General features: G+C 44.7%; 1 protein-coding gene across 2 annotated transcripts in view; it reads right to left on the bottom strand.

Annotated features, from left to right (window-relative positions):
* LOC147428106 (28 kDa ribonucleoprotein, chloroplastic-like) overlaps positions 1 to 23,614 on the bottom strand; it is a 79,439-nt gene that overhangs the window by 13,999 nt on the left and 41,826 nt on the right. For both annotated transcript variants that reach the window (XM_086496325.1, XM_086496326.1), the window contains exon 2: positions 6,870 to 7,041. In XM_086496325.1, coding sequence (XP_086352451.1) covers positions 6,870 to 7,041 — 172 coding nt within the window. The remainder of the gene's footprint in view (positions 1 to 6,869; positions 7,042 to 23,614) is intronic.

Below are 23,614 nucleotides of genomic sequence, written 5' to 3'. Positions count from 1 at the left end.
TCATCAAAGAAGGTACCCATGCAGTTTCTATGTGGTCTAAAAATTATGTCCATCATTCTATTAACTGTGGCAGGAGCATTTGTGAGACCAAATGGCATGACAAAAAACTCATAGAGACCAAATGTTGTCCTGAACGTAGTCTTATGGACATCTTCTGGTCTAATCCGAAGAAGATTTAGACTGCTTCTTGGACGAATCAGCTTCTTCAGTGGAGGGCTTCTTTGCAGGAGACTCAGAAGGCTTTGCTGCAACATTGCCCTTGGCTGAAAACTGTTTGCCCTGGGCCCCTTTCTTGTGGCTATTAAATCCATCGGAATCTCCCTTCGACAGATTGTTGGCCACTCTTCCATTCTCTATCAACTGAAACATATTCATGACAGTAGTCTTTGTGCAGTAGTCCCTGATTTTCTTGGGCAAAGGCACAAACCTGTAAGAGGTGACTGGCAACAATGCGGCCCAAAACCGTTTATTGTACTCTTCCAGATTCGCACACTGTTTAGCATTCAACTCGTGCCATTCTGTCATCACATCCACTTCAAAAGTGTTTGTCAACCATGCAGGCGCAAAAAGTTGTTTGAATTGGACCCACGTTGTTGGGGCTTGACCTTGGTTCAACAATGCGGTCCACCATTGAAGCGCATTCCCTTTCAAGAAAGTGGCAGCCTTGCGTATCTTTGAAGATTCCGTGAAGTTGCCTCCAGCATAAGCTGCATCGAACTACTGTATGAAGGTCAAAGCCTTTAATTGGTCCTCAGTTCCTCTGAAAGTTTCAAACTTCACTCCCTGCCCACCTTCCTTGTAATCCTTAGGCTGACTCAAAGGAGCCACATTATCATAAACAGGTGCCTGTAACAGTGGTGCTCCATGAGTGTTCATTCCAGCACTAGCATCAATTATTTTCCCTGTCATATCTGCATTTTGTACGGATGGCTGCGAAAAACCAGCCATACCAAATTGTGTTCCAGGCACACGAAACTGGCCATAGGCACCCTGAAAACCTGGTTGGACACCCATGTTCGCGTACATAGGGTTACCCATGCCTGTTTGCATTGTCCCGAACACATTGCCTGGCATATAACCTGTGGAAGGTCCAGCCATAGCTTGAAACACTGAACCACCTCCAAAATAACCAGGATAAGTATTAGGTAATGGAAGGGTCTGACGCATAGCCTGTTCATTGCTCCCTTGACCATTCACAAACCGTTCCTGTCCAACTAAAGCAAGTTGCTTTGGATCATTGGACACCGCTAGTTGCTCAACCACATGGGCTTTCCCTCGGGCATCATGAGTCCCCTGCGCATTGGAAATCTCCTTTTCCTGCAACGGCTCAGTCATGCCCTGTGTAGGAGGCTGAAAACCATGTGTCGGAGCCTGTAAGAATTCCTGCATCCTTGGGTTGTTAGCCAACTACTGAAACATGTTCATGCAACAACGCAGTTGAGTTCTAAACAACCTGTCCTCTTCTTGAAGAGTTGAAGGAATTTTCTCTGTGCCATGTGAGGAAGATCCCTCTTCAAGTACTTGGTCTCTCTTCTCTGCCATATCGACAAGCTCTGTGTTGCTTTCACCCACAACAATCCACGCTGCACTTTTTGAAGAAAAAGTGACTATCCCGTCGATGGAACCATATAACTGGCCCGTACAACGTAGAGGGCGGTACTATTTCAATTAGCTGTAAACTTTACACAAAGCACTGAGAAGGGAAGAGAACACAGTTGCGTCCAGCGACTAGAATGTCACTGCGCACACGAGACCGACACCCTGTAGGCCCCAAAGACTGGCGCCCCTTTCGGTATTTCTTTAATTTAGAGAGAGACAATTACAAAAAGAGCCCCTGGAAGACAACACCTGCATCCAGCTAGTACGCTCCACATTCGGCAAAATTTCGGCAGCATAACAATACCGAAATCAATCCGAATCAGTTTCTAAGGTAAGCCCTCTGTTCCACGAACATATTCCCTCTGTCGCGAGCACAAAACAGTAAATTGCAGGTCGCTGTAATTTCTGGTCAGCCCTGTTTTTGACCTGATTTGGGCACACGACTGTCCCTGCACTGTTCCCTGCACCTTAGGCTAAGTGCCCTTTGATTCTAGAAACATTTTGGGCTCAAAACAGCCCCAAAATAGAGTAAAAACAGCAAGCGTACAATGCTGAATTTACTGCGCAATCGAGAGGTTATCACCGTCTCGTGTACCTGCTTTGGTGCAGTAGCTAGCTACACCGGTTCCTGTGCAAAGAGGCTCTTGCCTCGGCACGAAAGCATATTTCCCCCCACCTGTACATAGGTCAAATGAGAAGCCCACTAGTGGGGCATAACATACTGTGCGTAGGGGAGAAAGAGAGCAGTATGTAGCGTGCTGGGCATCACTACCGTCACCACACTGTGCATAGAGGGCAAGGTAAGCATTCCTTAGCTTCTGTACCTGCTACAATCCACCTGAGGCTGAAAATGGCGCCCCCTTTGTTGATATGCAGCTCGTTTTTGCCTCCCAGAGTGGCAAAATCGCTCACAGGCTGACACGTCGCCCAGTTTCCGAGTTTGGGCTTTCCCTGCTAAAAATATCTCAACTGGTGCGTCAGTTGACTTGGCAGTAGAGCAAAAAAATGTTCCCCTTGTCATTCCAGAGCTAATGACGCGAACACATTTTCCGGTCAAAAATAGCAGTTCCCTAAATTTTAGGAGATGCTTCCATGGCGTCCCTATCGGTCTCCTGACCATCATTGAAGACTACCATTTGACCAACATCTACAATGTGGGTTAATTTACTAGCCCCTTTCAACTTATAAAGTTGCAATGACTTGATGAGTGGCCCAAATTCCAGTTTGGCGCACACAAGCTTCCATACTCATAAGAATTCAGTGCTAACTGGCCCGGGCAGTCCCTGTCTGACCGACCTAGATCCCCGATGTGAGAAACCCATTCGGCTGCAGCCGTTTCACACTGGCCATGCTGATCAGTGGACCAAATGAGAGACATATTGTTGAATTTAAGGCTGATTTGAATGCTACTTTCAAGATGAAAGATTTGGGGCTGTTGCATCATTACTTGGGTATACAGTTTAAGCAGTGTGATGGTGGTATTGCCTTGTGTCAGAAAAGTTACATAGAGACATTGCTATGTAAGTTTGGACTTGAGGATTGCAAACCTATTGCCACTCCCATGAAAATAGGTTTGAAGTTGAGTCTACATGATGCTGGCGATCCTGCTGATGTCACTCTTTATCAAACTGCTGTTGGCTGCCTCATTTATGTATGCAACACGAGGCCAAATATTCAGTTTGCACTCTCATAGGTCAGCAGATTTATGCATAGCCCAGGGTCTAAGCATTGGCAGACTGTCAAGAGGATTTTCCGCTACCTTAGTGGCACTTTACATCTTGGCTTGTTTTATCCCAAGGGGGGATTATTGCCGCTAGACTTACATGCTTTTTTGGACTCAAATTGGGCTGGTTGTTTTGACACGAGAGTGCCCACAAGTGGTTTTTGTTTCATGCTTGGCAGTTAATGTATATCATGGTTGAGCAAGAAGCAACCTACTGTGGCCACTTCGAGTTGTGAGGCTGAGTACAAGGCAGTCTTCACAGCTACGGTTGAGTGTGTATGGCTGAGACGTCTTATGGCTGATTTGGGTGTTGGACAGGACACTGCCAACACTATCTACACTGACAGTCAGAGCGCATTGGCAGTTGCGAGGAACCCAGTTTTTCATGCTCGCACAAAGCACATTGAGGTGCATTACCACTATGTCAAGGAGAGGCTCTCAGTAGGAGAGATCAGCTTGGCTTATGTGCCAACACAGGACAACCTTGCAGATCTTTTCACAAAGGCATTGTCTCGTGAGAAGCTTGAAGCTTTCTGCAAAGCTTTGGGCTTACTCCCCTTTGTGGACTGATCCTGTCCTCAGGGCATGGCACTTCCCTTTACTCATGTGCCAGCTCTCGTTCACCGCATCACTCCAGGGGGGATTTGTTACCATATACATGTGGTAGTGATGTGTGTGAACACACTAGGACCGCCGGGGCATTTTTTCCCTCTTTAGGAGGTTTTTTCCCCCGTGCATTGTATATACGCCCATCACTCTAGGGCTATCTATCTTTCCATTGCACACTAAGTAACACACTCTCTATTGTGTGCCTTGAGCTTCCTTTGTCTTCTCCAAGCTGTGTGTGTTTCTCTGTAACCCTAATTCCAACAGTTCGGGATCTGCAAGTTGGCTCCGTTCTTCAGAGGATTGACACGCCAGCAGTTTGTGATAATCCGTAGAATGCAATTGTCAGTGAGCTCTCTTCATAGCCGTTGAGTAAACTGTAAAGGGCGGTACAAAATCTACTACCTGTTTATCCCATAGAGTATTGAAGGAAGAGAGAGAGAGAGAGAGAGAGAGAGAGAGAGAGAACACTTGCATCCGGCGGCTAGAATGCCATGCGCAATGTAGACAGACAGCCTGTTGGCCTCGAAGTCTGGCGTTCGTTGCGGTATTTCTTTACTTGATTGAAAAGGGAATCCTTGAGTAATCTTTACAAGCTGTCCAAACCTATTTAGAGCTGTAATTTCAGATTCTAGCCCAATTTCGACAACATAATGACGCTATAATCCATATAGGCTGAAAAGACAAGTTGGGGGTGACTTCCCGTGCAAAGTAGGAGCTTTCTGAGGGCTCACGAGAAAATTCAGAGCGTTGTTTTTCATTGTTTCAGCCTCTTAACAGGTGCCCAAACTCCTATAAAAGAAGACTCTAGCTTCCCCAAAGCTTTTGTGATGTTTAGACGCACTTTCGGAGTGAAACCCTAAACCTGCAATTTTACACAGCAAGCTGTAATTCTCTGTTTAGGGTTGGTATGGACAGAGCGAACACCTCCCACACACAATAAGACACTTGCCCTTTGATTTGGATGAGTTTCCACACGAGAAAACTCTCGAAATTCATAATTCTTCGTGCTGCGTACCTGTGGGGGATTAGCAATTCGTTAATCTTGTTCCTGTTCTTGTTCAAAAGGCTCTTGCCTTGGCAAATGCTCATAAATCCACACAACTATGCATGATCAACTGAGAAACCCATCTAGTGGGGCATTACAATCTGAATGTGTGGGGTAGATAGTTGTGCAAGAGCAAATCATCGCACCACATAAGATAAGGGAGAAGGCAAGCTTTCCATTGAAGCTGTGAACCTGAAAATCCACTCACAAATGAGTAAAAACAGCCCACTCTCTCTATTGGGCGCCCCCAAGCTAGGCTTTTGGAGAGGTGAGTTGTCAAGCAGGTGGCTCTCCTTCAGCCATGTGTCCATTGTGCCCCTTACCGTTCAATTTCCTAAACCCTCCCAACTTGGGAGGGACTTGCCAAGTGGCCAAAATTCCATTTAGGCGCACAGAAGCTTCCATACTCATCAGAATTCAGTGCTAACTAGCTTGACCAGTCCCCGACTGACAAACCTAGATTCCCGATGTAAGAAACTCGTTGGGCTGCAACCACTTCACACTGGCCATGCAATGTCCACTTGCACCTTTTCAAGGGTTCCGGGGGCAAACAAATAAAAATATGTAGTACATATTTAAAGAAGGCAACACGAAAATACACCTACCCACTCCAGTATACTCTCGCAGGGCTATGGTAACAAGAGAGAAGGATGAGCACACTGCAAGTACATGCTTAGGGCTTAATCTTTAGCCAAATGTAAGTTAATAGGTAAATAGGGGAAATCAAGCTCTCTCTTAGATAAAGACTTCATCCTTCATATCCAAGAGCCTTCGCACTCTAGTCAAACCACCTACACCCAAGGGATTTACTCTCTCTAGAAACACTCTCGCCTTCATGCATGGGGAACACAAGTGGGCATAGTGCCCCACCTTCCCATTTATGTGTTTGTAAACATGTTCCCCTTTGTGATAATGAGAAATCTGTATGGAGAGGACATGAACCCATCTTGTCTCAGCTATGGGAGCCGGGGCCGACCCAGTCCTTCCCTCTCTCTTGTTTCTTAAGCTCTGTTACTACATTCAGGTCACATTTTTGTGCCCTTCCTGGCTTGAGAGTGCGTTTTACAAGAACAGGTGGGTGGCGGGCAGATGGTTGCTAGGTGAGGGGGTGACACATTGGTTGCCTACAAGCCTGTGCATGCTTGAGGGTGGGCGATGGTGCAGCAGAGGCACTTGCAAGGGACGCCGAAGCCATTAAGCATTGTCTCCATTGCTTGGGTAGGGAGTCGTGTGTCTTCAAGAGAATGTATTGTTAGGAGCTCTCAAGCAGGCTTATAGAGGTTTAATCCATGAGTTGAAATGCAGATTGGCTTGCTATCAATCTAGTAGGAGACAAACTTCGAGATTGTGCCCTTCTACGAAGGTGGATTTTCTAATTATCAATCAGATGCCTAGCAGGCTCTTTCGTCTCTTCAAGGCCCCTTGAAGATCACAGGACTTGAAGCTGGTTGAGGACATCTTTCACAGCTATTTAGGGACGAAAAAAATGTTGAAGTAGAAACAAGCTGAGAAGAGACCTTTCAGTTTATCGAATCGAATTCCGTTGGACTCAACACAACTTACATAAGGACACGCTAATAGCATTGGCTAATCAAAGGAGGCTGGCTGCAGCACAAGGGGTACCGAAAAGGGAAAATAGCACCTTCGTAACAAAGAACCCTTTGTTAGGAGAAGCGGGAGTACACAATCGAGGCATTCGTAGGTCGTTTGGGGGTCTCTGCTCAGGCTTGCTTTAGCATTAGCAGCCTCAGTTGAGAAGGGATTTCTAATGATGTAACTTGCTGGGTGAAAAAAACGCCTTTTCCTTCAACGACAAGAAGTTTACTGAGGCAATAGCGAGCTAAAAACTAGACGCTGTAAACCAAAGTTTAAAAAGGCATATTCTCCTGTTACCTTGAATGTGATAAATGCAAGGCCCTTAAACTTTTGGGTATCGGCAAACTTCATGCAATGTACATTATCAATGGCTCCACATTCCTCAAAAAGTTCTAAAATGTCAGCCTCAGTTGTGTCGTACGGCATTCCTCCAGCACAAACTGTTTTATTGTCATAATCACCTTCGCATCTGTCGAAAAAAAAATTGGAAAACCCTTTTTTAATTCTTTCAAGGTAAAATAAAAAGAAAAAAGGAAAAAGGACATGAGCTTAAAAGGTGAGAAAACTGCACTTTCAGAGTTTCAACCTTACATTTAAAAGAAAAGCCTGTGCTGACTGAGTGGACTGAACAAAAGAAAGACTTGCACAAACACAAAGAATCAAAAGTGTACAAAAGCATGAAAACATGCACTATACATCAAACACGCTGTTGTTACTGACATAATGTGAAATCAATTTTATAGCTCATTTTGTATTTCTTTCGATGTATGGAGGTGGATGATATAATGTACATAATAGTGTGACGTGTTTGAAAGCGGTTGATTTACCACGGAGTCATACCTGGATGCGACACCATTGGCCTTCTCAGACTCTTAATAATCCTTATTATATTTTGAGAGTGTGAATCAGTCAGATGGATTATGTTATAGCACCCATCTCGCCTAGGAATTTTTGACACGCACGGTCGATCCCTATATGTGGTAACACACGTGAACTGCTTCAAGAAGCCATCAAAAGTGGAAATATAATGGGGTCCCAGAATAATTTTCTCCCTCTAAAATAAAGGTCATCTTTAGGGTTGAAAATTGCCAAAAGTAGCAATAAAATGGCTAAAAGTCATACTTTGGGTCAAAAACGGTTACAAATGCCACATTAATCATCGTGCCATGGTTGAATGCAAAGGGGTGCTTGCTTATAGCTGAATATCCCCATTTTCCTTCTCGTTCATGGACTAGTCTCAGGGTTTCTCTATAGTGCAAAAAGTGCAGTCCCGTCTTGCTTCCTTGTTGCTTTTGAGTGTGTGAGGGTGTCATTTAGGGTTTTCTCTTCTCAAATTAGTGTGTGGACTTGTGTATGGAAGAGCTAAAGCTTCTAGGAATGTGTGTTTATGGAGAATTGAGGGAGGAAGCTACGGTTTAAACTAGTGTTGTATCTATGCAATTCAAGGCGAGGCCATATGAAATAGTGAAAGATAATTGAATTTGGAGTTAATTGTGTGCTTGAGTGTGAGTGGAGCCTCCATGGTTGAATTGATGTACATTGTGTTTCTTGCTTGCATTAGTTGGCTTGCAATTTCATTTGAGTCACGAACTCACGGTCAAAGGCTCGATGCCTTCTTGGAAGTACCGTGAACTTCTGAACACACTTTTTCATAAGAAACAAGCCAATGTGAGAGTTCAAGGGTTTGATAAAACATCTTGCAAACTAAGAATGATCAACAAACACAACAAGGGGTACACTTTGAAGCCACTACAAAGAAAATGTTTCACGCATTTGCTCTATTTATGCAACAGTAACAAGCTATTTAAAGGAGGGAAGTGTCTACCACAAACACTCTTCGTTCTATTGTGGGCAAAGTGGATCAATTTGATGGAAACAATGTCTCAAAGTACCTCCAACACTATATAAATGAGATGGAGCTAAATATGGTGCCTGCAACTGAAACAGCAATGAGTTTTAAGCTTGAGCGTTGTTTTGGTTCTAGAGATCAAAGCGTATAAGAGAATAAGGATGCTATCTCTAAAGCAAGTGTACTCCAAGGCAAATCAGAGCATGTTGAAATTAACTATCTCACACTCAAGCACACAATTAACTGCAAATTCAAGCTATCTCTAAAGCAAGAGTACTTCAAGGCAGGTCCAAAGTGGGTTACACAGAGTACATTTTTGGAATGGATTGTTTGGCTAAAAGGACTATCTCATGTGGAGTTACTAGGGGAGTTTGAGGGACGCTGCGTTCAATTTTCTGAACAAAATAGATTACTTTGGATGCATAGAAGATAGATATTTTTATAAGCTGAGAATAAAGAACTTCAAGAACTTGGGTCTACTTTTAAAGACGATAGGGCTTGAAGACCAAGTGGAAGGGGGTTGAGGATGCAGTTTTATTACTTGCCAAAAGACAATGTCAAAGAGATAAGATGGCAGTAAACAAGCTACTCGTGACTCTCCCACACCTGATAATTCAATTCAATAAGCCAAATGAGTTTGTCAAAGGGATGCGTAAATTGAAGCTCAAAGTAGCGAGGTCGAAAACAAAGGGGCAACCATTGAGGCAACGATTTCATAGTAAAGAAGGCTTCTTGCATAGACGTATATTGTGCCATAGCACCAATCATGGTAGGAGGGTTTGTAATAGCTTCAAAGATGCTTTGAAGAGGGAGCTTGTCTTCTTCAAGGATGGTAGAAGTGGAGTTAATACAGAAAGGAAAGGTTACTAAAGAATTGCCACATCAAGCTAGTGACGGCATACACTAGACGACACGTTGGGATGATCCCGATTCCTATGGACTCCTTGTCAATGAATGCAAATCTTTCCAAATGTGAAAAACAATGAAGCATTTGTAGAAGAGAAATGCAGGTATTAAAAAGAGGAACAAGGACCTTCAAAGAGGGTTACTAGAAGTGGAGGAAGAAACGATTCAATGCCTTCTCGAGAGCTTCACCACAAGGGTCACCAGGAAGTGTATTTTCCCGTTGCTTTCGTTAAATATGTACTACATATTTTTATTTATTTTATTTTTGCTTGTTATCCCCGAAATCCTTGAAAAGGTGCAAGTGCACATTGCATGGCTAATGTGAAACGGCTGCAACCAAACGGGTTTCTCACATTGGGAATCTAGATCAGTTCGTCCGGGACTGATCAAGCCAATTAGCACTAAATTTCGATGAGTATGGACTTTTGTGCGCCTAAATGGAATTTCGATCACTCTGCAAGTCACTGACAGCTTTATAAGTTGGGAGGGGATAGGAAATTGAACCATAAGGGACATAGTGGACACATGGCTAAAGGAGAGCCACCTGTTGGTCAACACACACTTCAGAAGTTCTCTTTCACCTGCAGGCGCCAAATATGAGAGTGGAGGTTGCACTTTTAGTTTTGTAAGTGGATTTTCAGATTTGAAGCTTTAATGGAAAGCTTGCCTTCTTCCCTTGTCTCATGTAGCACGATGATTCCGCTGTCATGCATCACTCTCCCCCTAACAAATATGGTAATGTGAAACAAGCGCAGGGAGTGGATCTCCAGGCTATACAGACGGCCTACAGACACGCGTCGGACGAACCACCCGTGTCACAATTGTGACTATGTTAAGAGTATTACATCTACTCCTAGTTGCAGATATGCGAAGTGCCATGCCAAGGAGGACCCCTGCGCTTGGATGGTCACACCCCTTCGCCCAAAAGACGTGTCTCTTCGCCAAAAGCCACACTCCTTCGACGATTGGTCACACCCCTACGCTCTACGGGTGCAACTCTTCGCCCAATGGTTGCAGCTCTTCGCCGAAAGGATGTGTCTTTACGTCTAAAGTCATGTCTCTTCACCAAGAGACATGTCTTTTCATTTGTGTCTCTTCGTCTCCTATATAAGGAGCCCTTGTATCACACATTCAATCAATTAACACAAAGTCTTCTAAGTCTTGTTTCTGAGTTTAGTTCAAGTTTCTTAGGTCTTAATCATGAGTTTAAGTACTTAATTAAGAATTAGTACCTAGAATCCTTATAGTGGTATCAGAGCAATTTTTTTTCCCCAGACCCGAAGGTTGTGAGCCTCTCACCTCGCCGCTACACTCTACCCCTACTAGGAGTTGCATGGAAGCAAAAGAAAGGTGGTACGCATGTGCATGCGCGCATGAGGTAACTTGAATTTTCCTTACTTCAGTGCAAAACAATAAAAGACAGAAGAACTGTGTGTGTGCACGCACCTACCCGTGAATGGTGATGTTGGTGGTGGCCCTCCTGTTGCCCCTTCGTGTTCAGACCCTTTCCCAATGGCATGCCCCTTCGTGCTCGCACCCCTTGGCCTCTTCGCGATGCAATCTCGCACCCCTTGGCGCACGACATGCGGGCATACGTGCCTCTTCAACCAGGCTTCAGCCTTGCGTGCCTCTTCGACCAGCCTTCAGCCTTGCGTTTTTTCACCAAACGTTGTCTTCATGCGTGCGCTGGCTGCTCTTCGTAAGCATTTTAACGCCAGTACCTTAAGCCAGCAGCGCAAGCCTTTTTTTATTAAAACCCCAAAGTGGCTGCCCAACATGGCCGGACACTCACATTAATTAAAAGGACCACTCAACTTATGGTTTGAATGATAAATTATAAAAACTCACGCTGCTCTTGCTTGAGTACGCAAAGGAAAAAAAACCAACGAGCCCTCCTCCTGTAGTGTGCGCAAGCCAGCCCAGAGCGAAAATCTGTCCCTCCCTTCATACACAAATCAGTCCCCTTTTTTAATGCTGGACAAATTCTTCAAGGCGACGACAATATTTTTACAGAGATCCGATACAGTTTTCTCTCCCGGAGTACCTGTTGCTAAATTGGCTTTATCTGACATAAAAATAATTCTAAATGAATTATTGGATTTATAAGTGAGAGGGTTTTTGTTACCATATACATGTGGTAGTGATGTATGTGAACACACTAGGACCGCCGGGGCACTTTCCCTCTTTAGGAGGTTTTTCCCCCCGAGCATTGTATATACGCCCATCACTCTAGGGCTATCTATCTTTCCATTCCACACTAAGAAACACACTCTCTATTGTGTGCCTTGAGCTTCCTTCGTCTTCTCCAAGCTCTGTGCCTTTCTCTGCAACCCTAATTCCAACAATTGGTATCAGAGCAGGTTACGTCCTCCCGGGCTTAGTCGCTAGCTGCTCCAGCACACGCCTCCTCACTTTCTCCAATTACAGTGAGGTTTGGCGAGCGTTTGCATGTCGACAAATATTTTGGGGGAGCTCGTAGAGCCTAGTCTGCTCAAATTTCTGATTCGGTGTCACCAGGAGGTGTATTTTTCATGTTTCCTTCCGTAAATAAGTATTAGATATATTTATTTTATTTTTTTACTTGTTTGTCTCGGAACCCTTGAAAAGGTGCAAGTGGACATTGCATGGCCAGTGTGAAACGGCTGCAGCCAAATGGGTTTCTCACATCGGGGATCTAGGCTAGTCAAACAGGGACTGCTCGGGCTAGTTAACACTGAATTCTGATGAGTATGGAAGCCTGTGTACGCCAAACTGGAATTTGGGCCACTCGTCAAGTCACTGACAACTTTATAAGTTGAAAGGGGCCAGTAAAATAACCCACATTGTAGATGTTGTTCAAATGGTAGTCTTCAATGATGGTCAGAAGATCGATAGGGACGCCATGGAAGCATCTCCTAAAATTTAGGGAAGTGCTATTTTTGACCGGAAAATGTGTTCGCGTCATTAGCTGTGGAATGACAAGGGGAACATTTTATTGCTCTGCTGCCCAAGTCAACTGGCGCACCAGTTGAGATATTTTTAGCAGGGAAAGCCCAAACTCGGAAACTGGGCGACGTGTCAGCCTGTGAGCGATTCTGCCACTCTGGGAGGCAAAAACGAGCTGCATATCAACAAAGGGGGCGCCATTTTCAGCCTCAGGTGGATTGTAGCAGGTACAGAAGCTATGGAATGCTTACATTGCCCTCTATGCACAGTATGGTGACGGGAGTGATGCCCCGCACGCTACATACTGCTCTCTTTCTCCCCTACGTACAGTATGTTATGCCCCACTAGTGGGCTTCTCATTTGACCTATGTACAGTTCTGGGGGTTTATGCGCGTTTGCCAAGGCAAGAGCCTTCTGAACAGGAACCGGATTAGCTAATTGCTAATCCCCCACAGGTATGCACAGTTCCATCACGAAAGATTGCGAGTTTGGAGAGTTTTCTCGCGTGAAAACTCGTCCAATTCACAAGGGAACTGTCCCATTGCGTGCGGGAGCCCTTGGGACACGCGTAGGCGTGTTCGCTCCGCTAAAAACGATCCGAAACAAGGAATTACAGCCTGCTGTGTTTTTCTGCCGGTTTAGGGTTTCGCACCTAAACTACAAGGGAACATCGGGGGAGCCTCGTGAGAGCCTTGGGATGCGTGTACAGGCTTTTGGGCTCCCGGCACTGAAAAACAGAGAATTACAGCCCACTGAATTTCTGTGACAGCTCACCAGAAAGCTTCCAGATATCGAGGGAATCCGTCCTAGATAGGTGTTTTTGACCTACAGGGGTTTTTGCGCCGTTGTGCTGTCGAAATCCGATCGAAAACCTGCGTTTTCAGCCCTCGCCAGGTTTGGACAGCTTTGTGAAAGCTTGTGCTAAGTGGTCAGATCGTCTACCTTAATTTGAATAAAGAAATACCGAAAGGGGCGCCAGTCTTTGGGGCCTACAGGGTGTCGGTCTCGTGTGCGCAATGACATTCTAGTCGCTGGACGCAACTGTGTTCTCTTCCCTTCTCAGTGCTCTGTGTAAAGTTAACAGGTAATTGAAATAGTACCGCCCTCTACGTTGTACGGGCCGGTTATATGGTTCCATCGACGGGATAGTCACTTTTTCTTCAAAAAGTGCAGCGTGGATTGTTGTGGGTGAAAGCAACACAGAGCTTGTCGATATGGCAGAGAAGAGAGACCAAGTACCTGAAGAGGGATCTTCCTCACATGGCACAGAGAAAATTCCTTCAACTCTTCAAGAAGAGGACAGGTTGTTTAGAACTCAACTGCGTTGTTGCATGGACATGTTTCAGCAGTTGGCTAACAACCCAAGGATGCAGGAATTCTTACAGGCTCCGACACAGGTTTTTCAGCCTCCTACACAGGGCATGACTGAGTCGTTGCAAGAAAAGGAGATTTCCAATGCGCAGAGGACTCATGATGCTCGAGGGAAAGCCCATGTGGTTGAGCAACTAGGGGTGTCCAATGATCCAAAGCAACTTGCTTTAGCTGGACAGGAACCGTTTGTGAATGGTCAAGGGAGCAATGAACAGGCTATGCGTCAGACCCTTCCATTACCTAATACTTATCCTGGTTATTTTGGAGGTGGTTCTGTGTTTCAAGCTATGGCTCGACCTTCCACAGGTTATATGCCAGGGAATGTGTTCGGGACAATGCAAACAGGCATGGGTAACGCTATGTACGCGAACATGGGTGTCCAACCAGGTTTTCAGGGTGCCTATGGCCAGTTTCGAGTGCCTGGAACACAATTTGGTATGGCTGATTTTTCGCAGCCATGCGTACAAAATGCAGATATGACAGGGAAAACAGTTGATGCGAGTGCTGGAATGAACACTCATGGAGCACCACTGTTACAGGCACCTGTTTATGATAATGTGGCTCCTTTGAGTCAGCCTAAGGATTACAAGGAAGGTGGGCAAGGAGTGAAGTTTGAAACTTTCAGAGGCACTGAGGACCAATTAAAGGCTTTGACCTTGATACAGCAATTCGATGCAGCTTATGCTGGAGGCAACTTCACGGAATCTTCAAAGATACGCAAGGCTGCCACTTTCTTAAAAGGGAATGCGCTTCGTGGACCGCATTGTTGAACCAAGGTCAAGCCCCAACAACGTGGGTCCAATTCAAACAACTTTTTGCGCCTGCATGGTTGACAAACACTTTTGAAGTGGATGTAATGACGGAATGGCACGAGTTGAATGCTAAACAGTGTGCGGATCTGGAAGAGTACAATAAACAGTGTGCGGATCTGGAATGCTAGACAGTGTGCGGATCTGGAAGAGGACAATAAACGGTTTTGGACGCACTGTTGCCAGTCACCTCTTACAGGTTTGTGCCTTTGTCAGAACAAATTGAGAAGTACTATTGCGGATTGCGCAAGAAAATCAGGGACTACTGCACAAAGACTACTGTCATGAATATGTTTCAATTGATAGAGAATGCAAGAGTGGCCACCAATCTGTCGAAGGGAGATTCCGATGGATTTAATAGCCACAAGAAAGGAGCCCAGGGCAAACAGTTTTCAACCAAGGGCAATGTTGCAGCAAAGCCTTCTGAGTCTCCTACAAGGAAGCCCTCCACTCAAGAAGCTGATACGTCCAAGAAGCAATCTAAATCTTCTTCGGAACGAGGACAAGGACAAAAAAGGCATTTCTCTGGCAAAACTTTTGAAGAAAGGAAAGCTCTTAGGGAGGCCAAGAAATGCTACATTTGTGAACAAGAAGGACACTTTGCAAATGAGTGCCCACAGAAGAAGTCACAGGATAAGGATGACAAGTCAGACCATAAAGGGAAGAAGCCAAAGACCAGTGCAGGACTTGTTCCAGATTTGGTTGGAGATCAGCCAAACACAGATGCCACGGAGCTGTGCAGAGCTTGGGGCAAAGTTAGAGACCAGACAGTGCTGGTTTTCTTTGATCCAGGAGCCCGTGCAAATTTCATATCACCAGCATTGGCATCAAAGTTGGGCATTCGTGCAGAGGATATGGGTATGACAGGCGAAGCAGGTTTGGCATGCCCGGGACATTCAGAGCCTGTTACTCCCATTCTGGGAAAGCTTCGTTTGCACATTCAGAGCTATGTGGATGCGGAAGAATTTCATATTATGCCGCTTGAGGGCTGTGATGTGTTATTGGGTATCCCATGGTGTTACAGGTTGCATGCTATGGTGGATACTTACAACAAAAAGATTACCCTTGTACATAGAGGAAAGACTCGTGTCCTTGATGTAAAGCTTAGAGGCGAGTCTGTTCCAGTTGTTTCTGCTTCTGCTATTTCATCTGTAATAAAGAATCATCTTTCTGCGTACTTGATCTTTGCAAAAGAAGTACCTCAACTTGTATCTAATTTGTCTACCTTAGATAAAGACAGGTCAACTTTTTTGAGTGGTTTCAGTGATTGTTTTTCGGACTCTTTGCCAGGGGAGTTACCTCCTGAGAGACCTGAGGATCATACTATAGATCTTGTGCCAGGTTCTAGTCCACCGAATGGACCACCATACAGGGTTAGTGCAGCCTAGCAGAAAGAGATTATGGGTCAGGTCAACGAGCTTTTAGAGAAGGGGCTGATTCAACCCAGTTCATCCCCTTTTTGTTCGCCTGTACTCTTAGTGCAGAAGAAGGATGGTTCATGGCGCATGTGCATTGACTATCGCGCCTTGAATAAGAATACCATCAAGAACAGGTTCCCCATACCGAGGATAGATGACATTCTTGATCGGCTTGAGGGAGCGTCATTGTTTACAAGAATAGACCTAAAGAGCGAGTATCCTCAGATACGCATTAGACCAGAAGATGTCCATAAGACTGCGTTCAGGACAACATTTGGTCTCTATGAGTTTCTTGTCATGCCATTTGGTCTCACAAATGCTCCTGCCACATTTAAAAGAATGATGGACAGAATTTTTAGACCACATAGAAACTTCGTGGGTACCTTCTTTGATGACATGATTGTCTACTCAAAGTCTGAAGAGGAGCATAGGGATCACTTGACCGCAGTTTTCAATGAGCTACGCAAGAATAGGCTACTCATCAATGCGAAGAAAAGTGAGTTCTTTTTGCAAGAAATTCACTTCCTTGGGCACATTGTTTCAAAGGATGGGGTACGCATGGATCCTGCTACAGTGGAAGCAATTAGGTCATGGCCAGACTTGAAGTCCGTACATGACATTCGAACCTTTCTAGGCTTTTGTTCCTATTACAGGAGGTTCATCCGAAATTTTGCTGAGATTGCTTCTCCACTCCATGCAATGCAAAGAAAAGGAGTTACTTTCAAGTGGACAGCCAAGGAAATTTTAGCGTTCAAACACTTGAAAGAGAAGCTGACTTCAGATCCGGTAATTATTTTACCAGATCTTTCTAAACCTTTTGTGGTTCAATGTGATGCGTGTGGCCATAGTCTTGGTGCAGTTCTAATGCAGAATGGCTGAGTAGTCGCATATGAGAGCAGAATTCTTTTGAAGACTGAAAGGAACTTGCAAATCTATGAGAAAGAATTGCTGGCAGTAATTCATGCTCTCACTAGTTGGAAACACTATTTGCTAGGGGCTGATTTTGTTGTCCAAACGGATCATCAAACCTTGCGATATTTTCTTACACAGACGAAGTTGTCTGAGAAGCACATGCGATGGGCAAACATCTTGTCAATGTTCCATTTTCAGATTGTGCATGTGCAAGGGAAAAAGAACGTGGTGGCTGATGCGTTGTCACGAAAGCCCCAAATTTCAGCAGTGTCAATTCCGTACCATTGTGAACTAGACGAAATGAAGACACAATATGTTGAAGATTCAGATTTTGCAAGGATCTATGACCAGCGTGTTGAAAGGCAACATCATGAGCACTATATGCTTAAGAATGACTTTCTCATGATGCATGGAAAGTTGCGTTACTAAACAGTTACGGCCAAAGATTTTGATGGAAAGTCATGCTCCACCTTATGCTGGGCATCGTGGAATTGATGCGACAGTGAAAGGGGTTGAGGCATTCTTCTATTGGCCAGCTTTGCGTCAAGATGTTGACACATTTGTAAGATCATGCTTAGTATGCCAAAAAGTCAAATTTGACAGACAAAAGCAACCGGGATTGTTGCAGCCATTGCCTATCCCTGATAGGCCATGAGAAAGTATAGCAATGGACTTTATCTTTGATCTTCCAAGGACGCAAACAGGAAATGATGGGATTTGGACTATCATTTGTAGGTTCAATAACCAGGCCCATTTCATTCCTGTTAGGAAGAAGATAAATCCAGAACACATGGTCAAGATATTCATGAGCAATATCTTTAAATATCATGGGATGCCTCAGTCAATTGTCAGTGACAGGGATCCACGTATGACGAGTCTTTTCTGGAAGGCATTGTTTGAGAACATGGGCACTACGCTCAAGTTCTCTTCTTCGTTTAATCCGCAACCTGATGGACACTCAGAAGAGGCAAATTCTACTGTCTTGGACCTACTCAAATGTTATGTCTCAGACCACAAGGCAACTTGGGAACACCATCTCCCATTGGTTGAATATGCTTACAATAACACTGTGCATACGTCAACAGGTAAGGCACCATTTGAGATAGTGGAAGGAGGAAAGAAAGTCCCGCCCATTTTGCAGACCAAGGACAAGATATTTGAGACAAACAAGTATCTGCAAGATATGGATGAAACATACAAGAAGATAAAGATTGCTCTTGAGAAGACTCAGGCTAAGCAAAAGAAAGCTGTTGATCGTCACCGTCGTGAACTTGTATTTTCACTTGGTGATTGGGTACTTTTGCGCTTTGAAAAGGCCAGGTTAAGGAAAAGGAAAGGCAAGGAACGCTTGTTTCCTAAGCTCATATGCGATATTATGGTCCTTTTCAGATTTCAGAAAAGATCAGCAATGTAGCTTACAGGTTAAAGCTACCAGAAGGCTGGAAAATACATAATTCTTTTCATGTCAGCCTTCTAAGGCCCTTTGTTGGTGATGTGCCAGAGAATATGCTTGATGAGGAACAACCCGAAGTGGAAGAATTGGATGAAATCCTTGTTCCTGAACAAATATTGGCACATAAAGAAAGAAAGGTTAGAGGAAAAGTTGCAAGACTCTATTTGGTGAAGTTCAAGAACTATCCATCGTTAGATGCCAAATGGATGGAAGAGTCTGAATTGGTTGATTCACCTCAGCTATTGCAATTGTATCTTGAAGCCTTTCAGATGGAACCCACAGTGACTTGATGCAGCCTTTTTGGAGCAAGGCAAGAGCATGGTTCATGATGCTCACGAGAGTAGTTAAGCAATTGTATCTACTCTTTCCATACAGAATTTAGCTAGAGAAGTTTGTGCTCAAGAGTACACTAGAAGACTTCTATGCTTGATATATGTGTCGTAGCCAGGTTGGTGGGATTGTTTAATCGTCCAATGCTACATTTCCGGAAGCATGTATATCTTGGATTCCCATCATAGAATATATGTGATATCAGGAGATATCCGCATGTATTATTGGCATGCAAGCGAGGTCGCTTGCAGTATTTCAAGGGTGGGGTGTGTCACCAGGAGGTGTATTTTTCCTGTTTCCTTCCGTAAATAAGTATTAGATATATTTATTTTATTTTTTTACTTGTTTGTCCCGGAACCCTTGAAAAGGTGCAAGTGGACATTGCATGGCCAGTGTGAAACGGCTACAACCAAATGGGTTTCTCACATCGGGGATCTACGCCGGTCAGACAGGGACTGCCCGGGCCAGTTAGCACTGAATTCTTATGAGTATGGAAGCTCGTGTGCGCCAAACTGGAATTTGGGCCACTCGTCAAGTCACTGACAACTTTATAAGTTGAAAGGGGCCAGTAAATTAACCCACATTGTAGATGTTGGTCAAATGGTAGTCTTCAATGATGGTCAGGAGACCGATAGGGACGCCATGGAAGCATCTCCTAAAATTTAGGGAACTGCTATTTTTGACCGGAAAATGTGTTCGCGTCATTAGCTCTGGAATGACAAGGGGAACATTTTATTGCTCTGCTGCCCAAGTCAACTGGCGCACCAGTTGAGATATTTTTAGCAGGGAAAGCCCAAACTCGGAAACTGGGCGACGTGTCAGCCTGTGAGCGATTCTGCCACTCTGGGAGGCAAAAACGAGCTGCATATCAACAAAGGGGGCGCCATTTTCAGCCTCAGGTGGATTGTAGCAGGTACAGAAGCTATGGAATGCTTACATTGCCCTCTATGCACAGTATGGTGACGGGAGTGATGCCCCGCACGCTACATACTGCTCTCTTTCTCCCCTATGTACAGTATGTTATGCCCCACTAGTGGGCTTCTCATTTGACCTATGTACAGTTATGGGGGTTTATGCGCGTTTGCCAAGGCAAGAGCCTTCTGAACAGGAACCGGATTAGCTAATTGCTAATCCCCCACAGGTACGCACAGTTCCATCACGAAAGATTGCGAGTTTGGAGAGTTTTCTCGCGTGAAAACTCGTCCAATTCACAGGGGAACTGTCCCATTGCGTGCGGGAGCCCTTGGGACACGCGTAGGCGTGTTTGCTCCGCTAAAAACGATCCGAAACAAGGAATTACAGCCTGCTGTGTTTTTCTGCCGGTTTAGGGTTTCGCACCTAAACTACAAGGGAACATCGGGGGAGCCTTGTGAGAGCCTTGGGATGTGTGTACAGGCTTTTGGGCTCCCGGCACTGAAAAATAGAGAATTACAGCCCACTGAATTTCTGTGACAGCTCACCAGAAAGCTTCCAGATATCGAGGGAATCCGTCCTAGACAGGTGTTTTTGACCTACAGGGGTTTTTGCGCCGTTATGCTGTCGAAATCCGGTCGAAAACTTGCGTTTTCAGCCCTCGCCAGGTTTGGACAGCTTTGTGAAAGCTTGGGCTAAGTGGTCAGATCGTCTACCTTAATTTGAATAAAGAAATACCGAAAGGGGCGCCAGTCTTTGGGGCCTACAGGGTGTCGGTCTCGTGTGCGCAGTGACATTGTAGTCGCTGGACGCAACTGTGTTCTCTTCCCTTCTCAGTGCTCTGTGTAAAGTTAACAGGTAATTGAAATAGTACCGTCCTCTACGTTGTACGGGACGGTTATATTTGGGCTCATTTCTGCCTCCGTTTCCACTACAGGCAGGTCTGCACAGGAAATTTCGTCATTTTGTGCAGAGTTTCTGTCAGTGCCGATTTCTGCATAACAGGTGCCTTACAGTCTTCTACGGTTTGTGCTATATAGCACGTGTTGTTCCCACTCCGTTTCTCCTATTTTCGAGCAGTTTTCACATCAGGTGCAGCATTTACCATGGCTGACAACACTAACACAGATGTGTTCAAGATGTTTGCTGCTGAGGACAGGTTGGATGGGGACAATTACCCTATGTGGGCTTATATGATGCAACACATTTTTGTGTCAAAGGGCGTCTAGAATATTGTATAGGGCATTGATGTACGTCCTGGTTCTGAGGATGCAGGCGATGTTGAGGATGTTGCAGGTTTTGCTACAAGGATTGCTGCTATTAGAGTTGTTTTGCCTACGACAGAACAAGTTCGTTGGGATGTAAAGGATACGCAAGCTCATGCATTGATTGCGTTGTCTGTGAAGCGCACCATTGTTCCTCACATCCGTTCAGCAAAATCTGCAAAACAGGCTTGGGATATTTTGGCTGATCTTTATGCAAGTCGCAATGAGGCTAAAATTGCTTTGCTGCGTAAAGAGCTGGAGTCGAAGGTTATGCATGAGGAAGATGATATGGACACTTTCCTTGCTAGTGTCAACAATATCAATGAGCAACTTATTTTTACAGGTGAAGTCATTTCAGACGGTTCCCTTGTGCAGACTGTTCTTGATGCCTTACCAGATCTTACTAGACTTTTGCTAGTACTTGGAGACTTATGATCCAAGAAAATCCTGAAGTTGTCAAGTTTGATGCATTATGCACATTGCTGTTGCAAGAGTCACTCTCTAGAAAAAACAAGACTATGCAGAGTGCAGTTGAACAGGCTTTTATTGCTTCTTAGAGAAAGGGTGGTAACAGCAATACAGCCACTTCTAATGGTTCTGCTGCAAGTGGAAAAAATTTTGTTCCTAATGCTTCTGCTGGCAACAATTCGTCTGGAAATTCTGGTGATAAGGGCAAAAAGAAAATGCGTTGCCATTATTGTAAAGCTAATGATCAATTGATCAAATCGTGTCCTAAGTTGAAGGCCAAAGAGGCTAAGAAGAAAGACGGTGGTTCCACTGCAAATGCTGGTTCCACTACAAATGCAGCCATTGTTGAGTCTTCTGTGAAAGGAGACCGTGTTGCTGATGTTGATGCAGAATGGGCTTTTAGCGCAGAGTGCACTTACAATCCTGTTGTCCATGATGCATGCTTGTTAGTTGCTGCAGATTCACATGTGTGGTATTTCGAAAGTGGTGCTACAAAGCACATTACCTCACATCGTGAATTGTTCACCTCTCTCGAGTCTCTTCCTCATGGGAATTCAATCACTTGTGCCAACAATGCCTCTTATCCGGTTCAGAGAGTTGGAAAGATTGTGCTTACTGCTACAAATGGCAGTTCCTTCACACTTGTTGATGCACTTTATGTACCTGGGATCAAGAAGAATCTCTTGTTTGTATCCGCACTTGCGAGACTTGAAGTCAAATTTTTGGATGACAGATGTACAGTTCATGATCTCAATTTTGGTGATCAAATTGTTGCATCTGGCCTTTTGTGCCGTGGGCTGTATAAGCTCACTTTGTATGACAAGTGTGGACAAAATTTTGCATTGCTGTTGCAGATTCAAGGGCTATTTCAGATGCAAAACTTTGGCATGTACGTTTTGGTCATATGAATTTTGCCAGGTTGCTGCGTTTGCAGAAATCTGATATGGTTGCTTCTTTGCCGCCTCTTGAAGCACCTGTCAAACATGTTTGTGAAGGCTGTATTTTGGGTAAGATGCAGCGTTCTAAGTTTCCAAAGGATGGTTTAGTTCGGACCCCATGCAGGTTGCAGGTTGCAGCTTGTGCATAGTGATGTTTGTGGGCCCATGCAAACTCCGTCCTTGGGCAATTACCTTTACTTCGTGACTTTCATTGATGATTACTCTAGGCATGCATAGGTATTTCCGCTTAAAGCGAAGTCCGAAGTTTTTATGTGCTTCAAACAATTTCTGGCTATGGCTGAAAATGTCTCGAAATGTACTATGGGCACCCTCCGTTCCGATCGAGGGGGGAATATATGTCTCATGAATTCAATGCATTTGTGGCTAATCGTGGGATAAAACACCAATATACAGTGCCTTATACACCTCAGCAAAATGGTATTGCTGTAACAAACGGAAGCGCATAACAATATAAAATACATTCGGATAAATAGGATTTATCACTTATTATTGAAGCCAGAGGATATAGAGAGAAATAGATAGAGAAAGAGAGAGAGAGAGTGAGAAGATCGACACAGTACTGGGGACAGAAGATGGGCTGGTCCCCCCTCGTAATAGTATCTTTATTACTGAGAGAAGTCTATACAAGCACTTGAACCGAACGTATTACCACGTTCGTTCTAGAATAAGACTTGATGGTTCCCGGAAGCCTCAGCTTCCGATTCCTAGGGCAAAACCCTATTCCAAAGGACTTCCGTTCCTTACTCCAATTCCTCGAGAATCAAGGTTCTCGCCTCTGGATCTCACCTTCCAGACTCAGGGCATGGCATCCCTGCAACTCTTTTCCAACTCTCTTTCCAAAGTCCTCTTCCCGCAGAACAACTCTGCTTTCCCGGACACGAAGTCCTTACTTGGGAATCCCAACTTCCGGATCACAACTTGAGAGACTACCTCTCTCCGATCCGTGGATCTACTTCCCAAACTCGGGTACGAAGCCCTTGGGCTGATCTGGCTCTAGTTCCTCAGAGCGCTTTTCTCCTGCAGAGGCTCATGCCTTCCTCAGCTCCCACTCCCTCACGAAGAGGAAGTACACCTACAATCAAATACTCAAAGATCATAACATGAAAATCGTTACCTTCAAAGTCTTGACGCTCGAAACGCAACTTGATTCTCGAAACGCAATTCCCCTGAAGAGATCTCTACATAGAAAATTCCTCTCTTCCAATCCTACACACAAAAGAGGTGTGTTCTCGGGTTCCTTCTCGTAAATCAGCCCCGTCTACGACATTTATGGGCTGAAAACAGAGAAAAACAGCAGCTTGTCGCGATGGAAACACGCTCCGTAGGCACTTCTTCGCGAGGGAACTCGCGCACTGGATCTTGACGACATCTGGTACACTTGGGGCAGCCATGGGCATCACCGGCAACGTCTTCTTTACGGCTGAAATCTGCAGCAACATCTACTCCTTGCAAAGATTGGTCCTCC

Source organism: Adiantum capillus-veneris, chromosome 23, assembly GCF_014529385.1.
Source record: "Adiantum capillus-veneris isolate H3 chromosome 23, ASM1452938v2, whole genome shotgun sequence".
NCBI lineage: Eukaryota > Viridiplantae > Streptophyta > Polypodiopsida > Polypodiales > Pteridaceae > Adiantum > Adiantum capillus-veneris.
This window is presented reverse-complemented; position numbering and strand designations above follow the sequence as displayed.